The sequence below is a fragment of the Aquila chrysaetos genome, chromosome 18 (genome assembly GCF_900496995.4).
Source record: "Aquila chrysaetos chrysaetos chromosome 18, bAquChr1.4, whole genome shotgun sequence".
NCBI lineage: Eukaryota > Metazoa > Chordata > Aves > Accipitriformes > Accipitridae > Aquila > Aquila chrysaetos.
The window spans coordinates 13495814-13508657 of NC_044021.1; the positions used below are offsets into that span (position 1 = coordinate 13495814).

The 12844-nt window shown below is 40.4% G+C and overlaps 1 protein-coding gene across 4 annotated transcripts; it reads left to right on the forward strand.

Annotated features, from left to right (window-relative positions):
- Window positions 1–11154, forward strand: LOC115353133 (serpin B4-like). Of its 4 annotated transcripts, XM_041118282.1 has the most exons (10): window positions 1–2536; window positions 3371–3529; window positions 3803–3996; window positions 5288–5405; window positions 5919–5981; window positions 6585–6713; window positions 7940–8057; window positions 8387–8529; window positions 9273–9440; window positions 9608–11154. In XM_041118282.1, exons 3-10 carry the CDS (start codon window positions 3896–3898, stop codon window positions 10010–10012), a joined length of 1245 nt encoding a protein of 414 aa, XP_040974216.1. In that variant the 5' UTR covers window positions 1–2536; window positions 3371–3529; window positions 3803–3895; the 3' UTR covers window positions 10013–11154. The 4 variants fall into 4 exon arrangements, with proteins under 4 accessions (XP_040974216.1, XP_040974217.1, XP_040974215.1 ...); XM_041118283.1 differs by having other exon boundaries at window positions 1–3529; window positions 5221–5405; XM_041118281.1 differs by having other exon boundaries at window positions 1–3529.
- Window positions 11155–12844: the final 1690 nt, after the last annotated feature.

Genomic DNA, 12844 nt, shown 5'->3' on the forward strand with positions numbered 1-12844 from the left:
GTCATGTTAAAGTTGCTGTGGATCGCCACAGATGCTTTATCACTCTAATTGCTCTGATATGATGTATAAGGTTTGGTATTTTTTGTGATGATTACATAGCAGATGTCTGGCAAATAGGGAGGGCCCTCTTGGTTCTTGGCCCAGTGAAAATCACAGGAGTCCTTGTTTTGTTCTTGCTACTCAGCAACCCTACTTATCCAATGGTACCTTTACTCACAGACAACCTCAGACACATCAGGTACTCTGTAATTACCACCTAAGCAGTCTCAGAGTGGTAGCAGAATGTGCATTTTATCAGATGAAAGGGACAAGAAAAGCCTTTGCTGTCAAGCTTGAGATCAGCCTCTGGTTCCTCAACAAGAATCTCCTTCCTTGCTGTGTCCTGCAGACACTGACAGCAAGGGAAGCATATGGCTGCAAATGATGAGAAAAAAGCCAAGGGAGAACTATGGCCATCCAGGCTTACTGCAGTGTGTCCACTTGCAGCAAAGAATAATCACAAGGGACATGCTGATGGTCTGTTCTGTACAGAGTGAGTCGTTGCTTCTTGCTGTGAAATTGTGTTCTGCTGATTGACATCACCGAGCAGATTTCTTGTTCCTTGTTCTGGCCTTCCTATGCTTATCTCATCCATGTCATCAGAACTCTTTGTGATTTATAAATCATATAGAGAAGTCTTCATTCTCTTGGTCCTAGCCCTTGGCCTGACTTTCAGCCAAAATGACTGCAGACAGGTTAACAGTGCTGAACAAAACTTGTCTCTAAGGATGTGGCACTATTTACAGTCTTACCTAAATGTGGGGAACTTTAGGGGTAGGAAGCAGCTCAGTCTGTGATCCACTCCTCTGTGCCTGAAAGCGACTTTACCATGACAAGCATCTGACCACCAGCTAAAAGGGCTGTCTTTGAAATCTGCATTGTCTCCAGAGTAGTCTAACTGGCTGAAACAAAATCTGTCACTTCTTTTGTACTTGCAGTGCTTTTACATTTCCATACAATGCATCTCAGCAACTACTTCTCTGTAACCCCTCAGAAAAATCCTCCTGTTATTTATCCTTTCCTGTTAGGAGGCTTATCCCTGGAAAGGAATAAAGAGAGTCTCCGGATTCTGAGACTACCATGATCATCTTCAATCCTCTTCATTTTCCTCTGGCCAGCAATGGTCCCGTGCATTATTCCAAGAACAAGAAGGGAGTCACAGGGCTGACAGGGGTGCTGTGAGCCCTAGTCCAGCCCCCTGTCCAAAGGCAGGATGAGCTATAGCTTTGTCTTTCCCAGCAGGCATTTGTGTACTGAATCCCCTCAGAACCTACAACACAAGAGATCCTTCAATCTACTTGAACAAAAATTCCTGTGTTTCTCAGACCTTCCCATAAAAGAGCTATGCCTGTCTAAACCACTCTCTAACCTGCATTATACTAACCTAGAAGAGCAGAAAATATCAAAGGAAGACACTAGAAGAGCAGCAGAAAACGTTCCTTTCTGGGAATTAATGCCAGTCCAGCTACTTCATTAGCTATAATTTGACGACTGACAGAAAATGATCGCAACAAATGGAGCAATGGAGCAACAGTTAATCTTCAGGGTAACTAAAAATGTAATATGAACAGAAGTACCTAAAGAAATAGAGAAATAACAAATAACAACAAAGAAACCTGTTTAAGACAGTTAAGGCAAGAGCTCAAAAGTATCAGAAAACTAAGCAGTGCTAGGAGTGTAGTGTTTCACTCTGCTAGCATATTAGGTAACTTGAACTTTGCCTTGACAGATTCATACACAGAAGAATGAATCTTAAGGGGACTTGTGGCTTTAGCACACACCCCTGTGCCTAAAGGACACAATTTATTGTGCTCCAGGATTGTAATTTCCCATTTACTATATTAATTCTGATTCAAAATTGCCAGTATTCCTGAAAGAGAAATACACAGTTGTGTCTTGCTGCTTGAAAACCATCTCCCTTCTGTTCTGGGAGATGACTGAATGCTACTTTGATTTAGAACTGTTGCATCTTGCTGCTCCTACCTGCATACTTTCCACTCATATTCCACAACATTTTTCCTCCAACTGTGCTATGCCTAGTGACAAAAATAAGAATGCAGAGAACAGCCCACCACTGCAAGAAAGGGAACAGCATCTGCCCAGTTCTGCTCTGCAGTTTGCTTTAGGTGACAACATGAGGAACAGGCTCAGGAGCTGGGTTTTGAAGTGACTGTGTGGAGAGCAGCCACTTCCTCAGCAGAAACCAGGAACGCAAACCAGACACTTATTTGGGAAGTTTTCTTGCCCCAACATTAAGCAAGTAAAACCAGACTCCATGGCTTTCTTCCCTTCAGGCAAAATCTGTGCAGGTCTAACCCTCTTGTGCTCAGGGCTTGAATGAAGACCGTGTTTTTAATTTCTATTTCCTCCAAGAAAAAGATATGAGAAAATTCAAACCGGAAAAGAAATAAACTCATGAGTATCTTATGACTGATATGAAACTGCCTTCAGAGCTTCCTAAATACCAGAGAAGCCTAGAGTCTGATTGGGTTGATACGTAAGTATACGTTAGTAGTAATAACTACATGCTTGTTACAAAACAGTATTATAAGTATTTGTGCTTGCATACTATGCAAATACTTGCCCACCCACACACCATATCAACCTAAATGTGAAGGAAGATTTTTTTTTTCCAGGAAAATAACCCCAGAATCATACTACTTATAATTAGGTTGCTCTGTCCCTGCTGCCTATGCCTTGCTGAAGCAATTGATACAAGGCAAGGACCAGTCTTCCTCAGAGTCACTGATAAAAATGAGGAGTAATGAGAAGTCCCGGGCTAAACTGAGCTGACACATCAGTGTCTTGTGGAAAGCCTGCCTGGAGAAAACTTGTCCAGCTTTCCTGTAAACACATCTGCAGAATGCAAGGTTTTGAAAGAAGACTATGCGAACAGGGATAGCTTCTCTGTTTTACTCCTTGTGCCGCAAATGCCTTCCCCACTTACAGTAGAAATATCAGGAATCCCCAGGAGAGGAACAGGGCTCTCATATTTCCATCAAGAAAACCTAAGGAGGTGCAGATGATGCATGGGGAGCCCCTAACTGCAGTGTCTCTGCAGAAAGCATAGCATCCCAGGTGTACCAGAATTAGTCTGCACATGCTGTGTGGTTGATATGAATGCACACAATCTGTGCCGCATCACTGCAACAACTTCAGAGTGCTCAGCTGCAGCATACCCAGTGTACACACTTGGCACAGTCGTGCGATGCATGCACCGTGCCTGCTCTTCTAGGATGTCATGCAAATGAAAGCAAGCTGCTGTTTGTCCAAGCTGTTGGATATTCAACAAACTCTGGAACAAATGGCTAAGTTCCTCTTCTCCATTAAGGACAAAATTGCCAGTTGAGGAAGAAAAACAAGTAGGGAAAGCTCCCTGGAAGGGATCTTTAAGACAGAAGTCTTCAGAAGTACAGAACTGGAGCAGGCAAAGGGAATTGCTTTACCTCCAGTCTTGAACTGCTGCCTTATGTCACAACTGTCCAAACAGGTACTTTTATATTTTATATTTTTCTTTCCCTTGCTACTGTGCCACCTGCAGAGGTTTTAATAATTAATTTCTATTACAAAAACATATGTTTGCATTCAATGGTGCCAATTCTGACAGCAACACACATCAAATTTTGTAGAATTTTTTTTTTTACAGGTAAAAACCCTGAAATCTCCTTTGTTTCTAGGAGTTTGTTTTCTTTTTTATAACTAGGTAGACTTTTTTTACATCTCAGTATGCATTTAAAATTGTGACTTCGTTCTGAACTCCTAGGGATAAGGAAAAATTCAAGATTCCACAAAAGGTCCCCTAATTGCACTAACTGGTTGCAACAGACAGGAATGTGACTCATCATGAGCAAAAATTATGCTGCCACTGGGAGTGGCAATGGCTTTATATCCCATTGCTCCAGAGACCCTGTCATCAAGCTCAACAGTCAACTTGACACCATCAGTCCTGAGGAGAAGGTAAATATCTCCCTGACCTTTAATTCTAATGTTTACATTACAAATGACATAAGCATGAAATGTCTAAAGATTGATACGTGCATTAGTGATGTGCTTAGCACATATATACTGTATATAACATTTTGAGGAAGTTAGAATATTTTCAAGATGCTGTGCAATTTTGAATTACATTAAAATGTATGGGCTGTGTGATGAAGCTGTGCTTTACTTGTACAATGGCTTTACCAGGTGTGTTTCTAAAGAAGATTAAAACCAAACCTTTTCCCACTTCTTCTGCATGACCCAGATTGCTAATTTATGAGAGCATAATCTTTCTACACCATTCCATCTTTTAAATACTTATATGGATAATTTAATTCTTCTTGTGTAATGGGGGGAAGGTATCTTCCACATCTGTGGAGAAAGTTATTCAGAGTCAGTAAGAATCAAACCAAAAGTGATTTAGAATAGTGGAAACTCTAAAACACTGACTTTCTAAGGGATTAGATGCCTCTACACCACTTTACTGGATGAAGGCACTGGGAAAAGGCTTTCATAAGAAAGGAACTCTGTCCTAGGTGTAAGATGTGAAGAGTTTTGCAGAACATTCAAGGTCATCTGCTAGTAATAATTGTGATTGTAACTGAAGTATATGTGGGAAAAGTGTTAAAGCTGCAGAGAAAATAAAAAATATGACTGGGATTTTCCACTAATACACAATGTGCCTTTGTTGAAAATCTTGCTAAGTGAGCCTATCTGTAGTTCAATTTTCTGTCAAATGTTTATTAAGCAACCAGCCTTAGAAGGACACAGTATGTGAGACACAGCTGATTAATACACACAAAGTTTGTAGAGAGAGACACAGAGAGTGAGGTGTGATCAAGGGCTGTAATTAATAAGTGCTATGCCTAGAGGACTTGAGGCAAGAAAGATTGGGACACAAAGTGAGCTGGGACTGTGGTTAGAACAAAGTTAGGGCTAAGTAATGAAGCCATAGCTATTGCTTGAGCTGGAGAAACAGCTGAACTCAGAATACTGTTTCTGAAAATGTGTTTCTCCTGCCATTCAGGGTACCGGTTTTCAGATTCACTGTGAAATCCCAGACGTGGTGAATCAGGAATCTTCCATGAAGTGCTGAACAATTCAGACACACTACTGCAGAAAACCTTGCTGTGCTCTACCAAGGCATCTAAGCTTAGCAGGCATAAGGATGAGAAGCCTAAATCTTTGTTTCCCTTGTTGCAGGCAATCGCAGCTCCACAATGTGCTCTCTCAGCGCAGCCAATGCCAAGTTCTGTCTTGACTTTTTTAGAGAGCTGAGCAAAAGAAAAAGAAATGAAAACATCTTCTTCTCCCCGCTAAGTCTTTCAGCTGCCTTTGGGATGGTTGTCCTCGGAGCCAGGGGCAACACACTCAAACAGATTGAGAAGGTGGGTTTCCTTTGCTCTGAAAAGGGGATGGTGGCAAGATATGAGCCAAGAGGCTGATAGTACCATCTGATATAGTTCCTAAGCATCCAAAGGAGTGATGCATACAGAGGGCCCTTTAAAAATACCCTCTCTTATGCTATTCCTAATACCAAACTTTTTCAGACTAAACACTATTACAGTAATTGATCGTTCAATGAATACATCAGTGCTAAAGAAAGTGTTTTGGAGGTATCCCTCCACTCTCCAGGGCTCAGAAGTGGTGGTTCCCTTTGATATGGTCTTCTGCCTTCTCTGGATACCCAAAATCTTCTTTCTTAAGAGGAAAGATTTCAAAGATTTCATGAGCTCACCCTCTACAAAACCTTCCTGTTCACTTGCAAGGATCTCATGATAAAGGACAAAAGAGACTTTCCCCATTGATCGTCTGGCTGCATTTTGGGATAGGCTTGCAACACGCTCTTTTAGCTTGAGGTACTGTCACTCAACTGCATTCACCCAACATTTACATTGCAGGTATTTCATTTCAGTGAAGTTTTGAGCAGTACAAGCCAGGGAAACAGATACCCTTCTGAGAAGGTAAGAGAGTTGCAGCTCTGAGATGAAGAAACAGGTACCGGTTTGTCAGCCCTTTTCCTTGCAAACAATCACTTAATCAGAAAGCATGGCAGAGTCGAGCAGCCTCTCTGTCTAGATTTGCAGACCTGCTTATTACTGTTCTTTTATTAGTTATTTAAGGGCCCTTGTGAGATCACACATTTCAACAGCTAAGACCTCTCATTACAGGTTTCTAACCAAAACAGCAGTACCAGTCTAAAACGTGATAAGTGCTTAAATTGTCACCTGCAAAGGTGCACCTTCTACAGGACATACCAAAGGCACCTTGGAGCTTGCTCCTCCCAGGCTTTAAGCCAGCAGACTTTTGCTCAGTGTGCTCAAAGACATCACTTTAGGATACAATGGGATTTGGAGGTGGACTAGTGGGGGCCTGAAAGGGAATCGTTTTGTCATTCTGTACATCTGGTACAGGGGGAGTTGGAGGTGGTGTCCTGATGCATTCATTCCAATGCCTATATCAACTAGGTGGAGTCAGGCTTCTCATAGAGAGAGAGGCTGCAATTCACTCTCAGGTCCAGCTTTGCATAGGAAAGCTCAAGCCTACCATGAAACTTCTGTTTGAAGTGCGAAGAAGCTGGAGGAGTCCATTCCCAGTTCCAGACTCTGTTGACTGCAGTCAATGAACCCAGACCAGGCTGCTCTCTCACCATTGCCAACAGGCTTTTTGGAGAAATTACTTATCCATTCTTCCAGGTAAGTGGCCGTGGTGTCCATTTTAACAGCTCCTGGGAGTTACAAGCTCAGCAGAATTTCTTCCATCATAAAGTACAAAGGGAAATGAAACATGACAGCACCGACAGGGTATGCTGCCAAATGACCGCACTCCACAGCTCCTGCAGTCAGGAAGCCTTTCCATTTCAGTTGCCCAGTGGTTAGACGTGGGGAACAGCAGAGCACTGGGAAGCCATGACTTAAAAGCTTTTATATAAAGAAACAGATCTATGGTAACAGCTCTCCCTGGGCATTCAAGAAAATGCAATGGCATTATTCACCATCAATATATCCTTGCCACACACACCTGGTGTCTAACAGAGCTGGTGCTTGCTGCATCATTTCTATCCAAGGAACAAAGATCTGTGACCCGCAGAAGACTTTTTTTCTCCCCCAGTGCCTTCTCTGTTTCTAGTAAAATGATTGTACTCACTCCTCCACATTTTCTTCAGAGTCTATGCGAATATGGGAGTCTCTGATTCCTGCTGCCTTTTCAAGCAAGGCTTAGAGGAAAGTAGCATCTTTGAGACTTTTGTCAATTTAAGTGGAATTTCCTCAGGGAACCAGCCTTAAGGTGTTTATAAGAGTATTGCTAGAAACAGTGCTGGTTTTTTTTCTGTAACCATCTTTCTCTTTTCAAGTCAAGATTTCATCTTGCTTCCAAAACTTGGTACTCTATGTAAAGAGAGATTTTTCAGAGCCAGAAAAAGGTGACCAGCAGCCTGGAAAAGTTTTATACTTAATACAACTTATAAGTTTTACAGTGTATATATCTACACAGAGTAATATGTATATATATACACACACACACCTCTCATCGTGATATTATCAGTCCTGGTTATTTGTTCAAAATAAGGCAACCTTCTTCATTTGGTGGCTGGGGGAAAGCAGTCAGCATAACAATGATACATAAGCTTAAAGAAAGGTACCTGGTTTTGATCTTAAATATTTTTTACTGTGCTGAGACATTGCTGCTGCTCAGTGCTGCTTGAAAATACAGAAAAATATATTTACAAATATGTTTTTTTATAAATAATCATTCTCTAAAAACTGAATGCTGGAGTTATTTCAGTGAATTTCTTGGTATATACCTTTTTTACTCATTCCTTTCTTGCTGATCTACTACATGGAATTATCCTGAAGCCATGAAATTATCTCTTACAAAAATCATCATGTTGCAATAAGCTTCTGTCATTTGTACTTTCCAGCAATACTTGGATTCCACAAAGAAATTTTATCGAGCAGAACTGGAACCAGTTAATTTTAAATACACTGAAGAAGAAGCCAGAGAGAAGATTAACTTCTGGGTGGAAAATGAGACAAAAGGTAAAGAAGAAAATCTGCAGGTTGTTTGGTTTGCAATTGAACCAGTTAGGAATATCATGTCTGAATTTCAGTTTCCACCTTTTTTTCCAAAGTTAGCAAGATTTTTATATATTAAACACTTACCGCATTTTTTTGCTCAATAGGAAATAAATGTAGGAAGAAGCACAAAAATGCCTTGAGTTCCTGGCTTCAAAAGCTGTACATAAACTTTTTGTTATTCGTCTAGACAGTATTATACTACTTTTCAGATTTACAGAAACAATTATTAATAGTCAAATGCAGCAGATTGCCCGAACAAATTAATAATTCTTAATTCATTATTTTTAAAGGTAAAATCAAAGACCTATTTTCTGCTGGGTTTATTGATCCCTCTACTGTGCTTGTCCTGGTCAATGCTATATATTTTAAAGGAAAGTGGGCAGTAGAATTTAAGAAAGAAGACACTAAGGAAACATATTTCCAACTGAACAAGGTACAGTATGGGCAGGAACTGAAACAGCTGGAGGATGGAAATCAGATGTCTGTCTCCTATAACAACAGATGGGAGCTTTCCTCCTCTCTGTTATCCTAAGACAAAATACTGGTCTTCAGCTAGAACAATAGAAAGCTACATCTTCTATCCAGTTTGGTAACCAAATTTGTAGCTTTTTCTGTTAGTTCACATCAGAAGTGAGTCTCATGCAGCCGAGATCCTGGTTGGGCCAAAGTCAATGAGCACATGCACTAGCTTAGTTGGGGATTTCGCAGCTAAGGATGCTGTTTCAAAAAGTCTACTTTTGGGACTGAATTTGAGGATTCTGTTCCTATGCTACGATTTACCAACAGAACAGTGTTTGTTTTCAGAAGAAAATGAGCTAAAGACAAATTATCTCAGGAGAATGTATACATTATTCATGAAGAATTTAGGTTCATGGTTGCATCAGATGCATCAGTTTCCTCATCTGACATGCCAGAAGAAAAAAAGATGTAACCAGAGAGTTGTGAGTAAAGTAATCTGGCACCAGTAGAAAAGGAAAAGTAGGTTTTATGCTTCTAAAATGGATAACTTCACTGGAGCTACAGTTAAGAGAGAACACATCAATGCTACAAGTAGATTAAACTCATGACCAGTGTAAATAATGTTTCTGGACTCAACTCTAATCTCGATACTGAAACCAATTAAAACCAGGGTGATCATTTCTGTATTTTCTGTTTAACATGTTTCATGTGTTTCAGAATGAGAGAAGGACAGTGCAGATGATGTTTCAAGAAGGTTATTTTAACATGGCCATCATAGAGGAACTGAAAATGAAAGTGATAGAGCTCCCATACTTTAATAATGAACTGAGCATGTTCATTCTTCTTCCTGAAGTTGTCTGTGAGGACTTTACTGGCCTAGAACAGGTAATACTTCCTTTTCTCTCTAGTAGCATACATAAAAGTCTGCAAACAGGACAATTCTTTAACATTACTCCAGTGTGGTCAGAAGACAAGTGGGAAAAGCTGAACCTTATTATCTTTTCCTTCCATTCATTATGGTGTCAATCATTATTATCAATACCGCCTTACAGCTTGAATGCACCCTCACGTATGAAAAGCTAGCAGGATGGACCAGCTCGGCTAGGATGCAACAGCTGAGAGTGAAGGTGTACCTGCCTCAGTTCAAGATGGAGGAAAGTTATGTTCTCAACAAAACTCTCCAGGAGATGGGAGTGATGAATGTTTTTGACTGGGGAAAAGCTGATTTGTCAGGAATCTCTACGAAAGATGGTTTGGTTGTGTCCAAGGCCATTCAGAAGTCATTTGTGGAAGTCAATGAAGAGGGCACGGAAGCAGCTGGTGCCATGGGGCTTGTTGCAATACCTCTGTGTCTCCCAATTTCTTATGAGTTCAAAGCTGACCATCCATTCCTCTTCTTCATCAGACACAACCCAACCAACACTATTCTCTTCTTTGGAAGATATTCCTCCCCTTAAGTGGAGGTTATTTTGGAAATTAGATCTTTGTCCCCACTAACATCCCCATTGGCAAACAGCGAGGACAAAAGACGAGCACGTTTTCCCTAGGCTTTATCCTAATGTGTTAATTTGGTGTAAAAAGACTATCTAATAAGAGCCAAACTAGAGATAAAAACCTAAAAGACGTTAACCATTTCCTTTCTAACGTCGACTTCAGGCATGTTTTACTTTTAGGAGGCCTCACTAAAATGACATCTACCTTAAAATACACTGTATGATATTTCCCAAAGAGCTGTAGGCCTCTAGAGACATCTGCAGAGAAAATCTTACTTTGAGCCTTTCCTAATGTACTATGTCTCCAGCGAACCCATGATTTTAGTGCCGTAAAGATGAGTGATACATTCTTCCACATCAAGGAGACAGGAGGATAGGGAGCTGCATTAAAAGGATAAACTCGGGTACTCAGTCTCTTAACTTTACCTACCCAACCTCTGTACAGGTGCCACTTTGTATGGGAGTAGCAAAGTATTCCTGTGGGACTCCTCCTTTAAACATTGATTGGGGGTAATGGTTCAACCTGGAACACTCGGGGTTTGTTCTCAGAGACCAGAGAAAGCAGAAGACTTTTCTGGTGTAATTTTGCTTGTTCTCAAGCAGGGCAGACCCATTGCTTATTTTTTTCTGTGAGAAACCCTGTATGTGCTAGAAAGTTCTCCAACTTCTTCTTAAACTTCCACAGAACAAAAATAGGGTTTCAGAATAATGGAAGGCCTTTTCTGACAAGGCCTGCTCTGTGATTAGATGCTTAATTCCCACATAAAACTTTAAGCAGTGATAAGCCATTCTCACTTCTAAACACCAGCTCTCTTTGTGCCTCAGATACCATGAGTTTCTTGCTCCATCTGTTTTATTCCTCATTAGCATAAAAAACTAGTAAAACATCTATAGTGATGGTATTTAGGTGGGTAGCCTGTATTTGTTCCATTTATCATAATAAAACCACTGCAAACTAAATATTAAATGTAGTAGTCTGCAGAATTAAGTGGACAGAGGAGTAGTCTAATATACCAAGTAAAGACAATGGTAATCCTTTCAAAAATGTAAGTGACATTTTTGTCTACCTCCCATTTTTAAATATTCATCATGCTAAATTTAGGCACTGGACAACTCCACACTAGGATAGGTAAAACCCAAACCTCATGTACTGCTTCTCTCTTGCATTTGATTTTACCAGGGAATTAAAAGTGCATTTTTAGGACATGACTGAGCCAGTCTAATGTCACTGAGGAGGAGGAGGATGCTCCCCTTGTCTCCTTCCTTCCATGTGTTTCTGCTCCCTCCCTTATGATACCACTATTACTTGCCTGATTTGATGATGAACAGTTTTCTGGGACATAAATCAAGAGGAACATTTCTGATAAAAGTTAATTTGCTTGCTGATGACCTAGTTCCCTAAACCACCTCCTGGATGTTGCAGAGTAGGTGGTGGGAAGGCATAGCGAGGGGTTACAGAGAAGAGAGCAGCCTGCCCAGTTTGGCAGCAGGCTATGTCCAAAAATCACAGATACATGAAAAATACTTGCTTTTAAAGGAAAAATATTCCACCTCTTCAATGATTCACTCTCCTTTTCCTGTTACTTACTGATGGGAAGGAGGTAAACAATGGGAGGATACTAGTGTCATTTCAGAACTGTGGATTCAGAGGGCTCTGCCAAATGCTGAGATACGCAGGAAAAGTTACAGTAAATTGCAGTACTCAGCACAAATTCAATTGCTAAATAAAGCATACTCATGATAGTCTGTGGAGCTGTCTCACATGGCTGCAATTTCAGGATGAAATACAGCCTGAAATAGTAGAGGCACAGTTTTCATATCAATTAGCTGCTAAGAGAAGAGAACACAAAACACAGGCTGTGGGCTCTTCTGGTGAATAGGGTATACAAAAAATAGCCATGCATGTTTTTCAATGACTGCCATCAGTATTTTGTGTATACCTGGTTTGTCTCAAATATAAATTACTCACATTAAAAAAAAAAAAAAAAACAGTGTTAGAATGTATTAGCATGCATAATCAGACCTATATATTTTCAGATAAAATGTAAAAGAAAAACAATTAATGGCATATGTGATGAAGACAAGTGCTGTAAAATACTATCCCAAAGAGCATGAGTCTCACAACAGAAAAAGGAATTCTGTGTGTGAGCAAAGAAGAAGGTGTGGCTGAAATAAGGATTGTCACTTAGCTTATTACAGCAGAAGTAGTCATTTACAATCTTTGTATTGTGTTGGGTTTTTTTTTAAACTTGCTCTGGGCATAGCTAGATAATTTTGAAACCAGGAACAAAATACAGTATAAATAAAAAAAAATACCTATTTTCTCTTCACATATTCTTTTTTCTAATTGCCATCTTAATTTATAAAACATCTAAAAAATGTGGTGAAAGCAACCAGGAGCTGGAAAGTAGCCTCCTGCTGCTAATGTAGTAGTAGCAGCTCCTAGTGTAGAGGGCAATGCTCCCACAAAATCGGAGATGTTTACTTAAAAATAGAAGGGAAACCCTCTACTCTGGCAGCAAGTGCTTCTCCTGTGGTGAACTGTAGCTTGTAAATGTGCAATGCCAAACAACAGAACTTGCAGAGCAGAGAGAAGCCAGAGACTCCAAATGGTGCCTGGAGCAGACACCATTCTGAAGGGGAAGCCACTGCCTCTTCCCCAGGGACAGGCTTGATGCCAAGCATTGCTGCACAGCCTGTTGAACCATGCCAGCATACCTCACAGCCTACAAATACATACACTGCCAAAAAGCAAAGCAGAAAAAGTCAAATACTATTTGCATGAGCATCCATGGA

Coding starts and splice junctions, on each gene's coding strand:
- LOC115353133 (XM_041118281.1), top strand. CDS start 3,896: ATGCTGCCACTGGGAGTGGCAATGGCTTTATATCCCATTGCTCCAGAG. Junction 5,406..5,918: donor CACTCAAACAGATTGAGAAG/GTGGGTTTCCTT, acceptor TTTACATTGCAG/GTATTTCATTTCAGTGAAGT. Junction 9,441..9,607: donor ACTTTACTGGCCTAGAACAG/GTAATACTTCCT, acceptor ACCGCCTTACAG/CTTGAATGCACCCTCACGTA.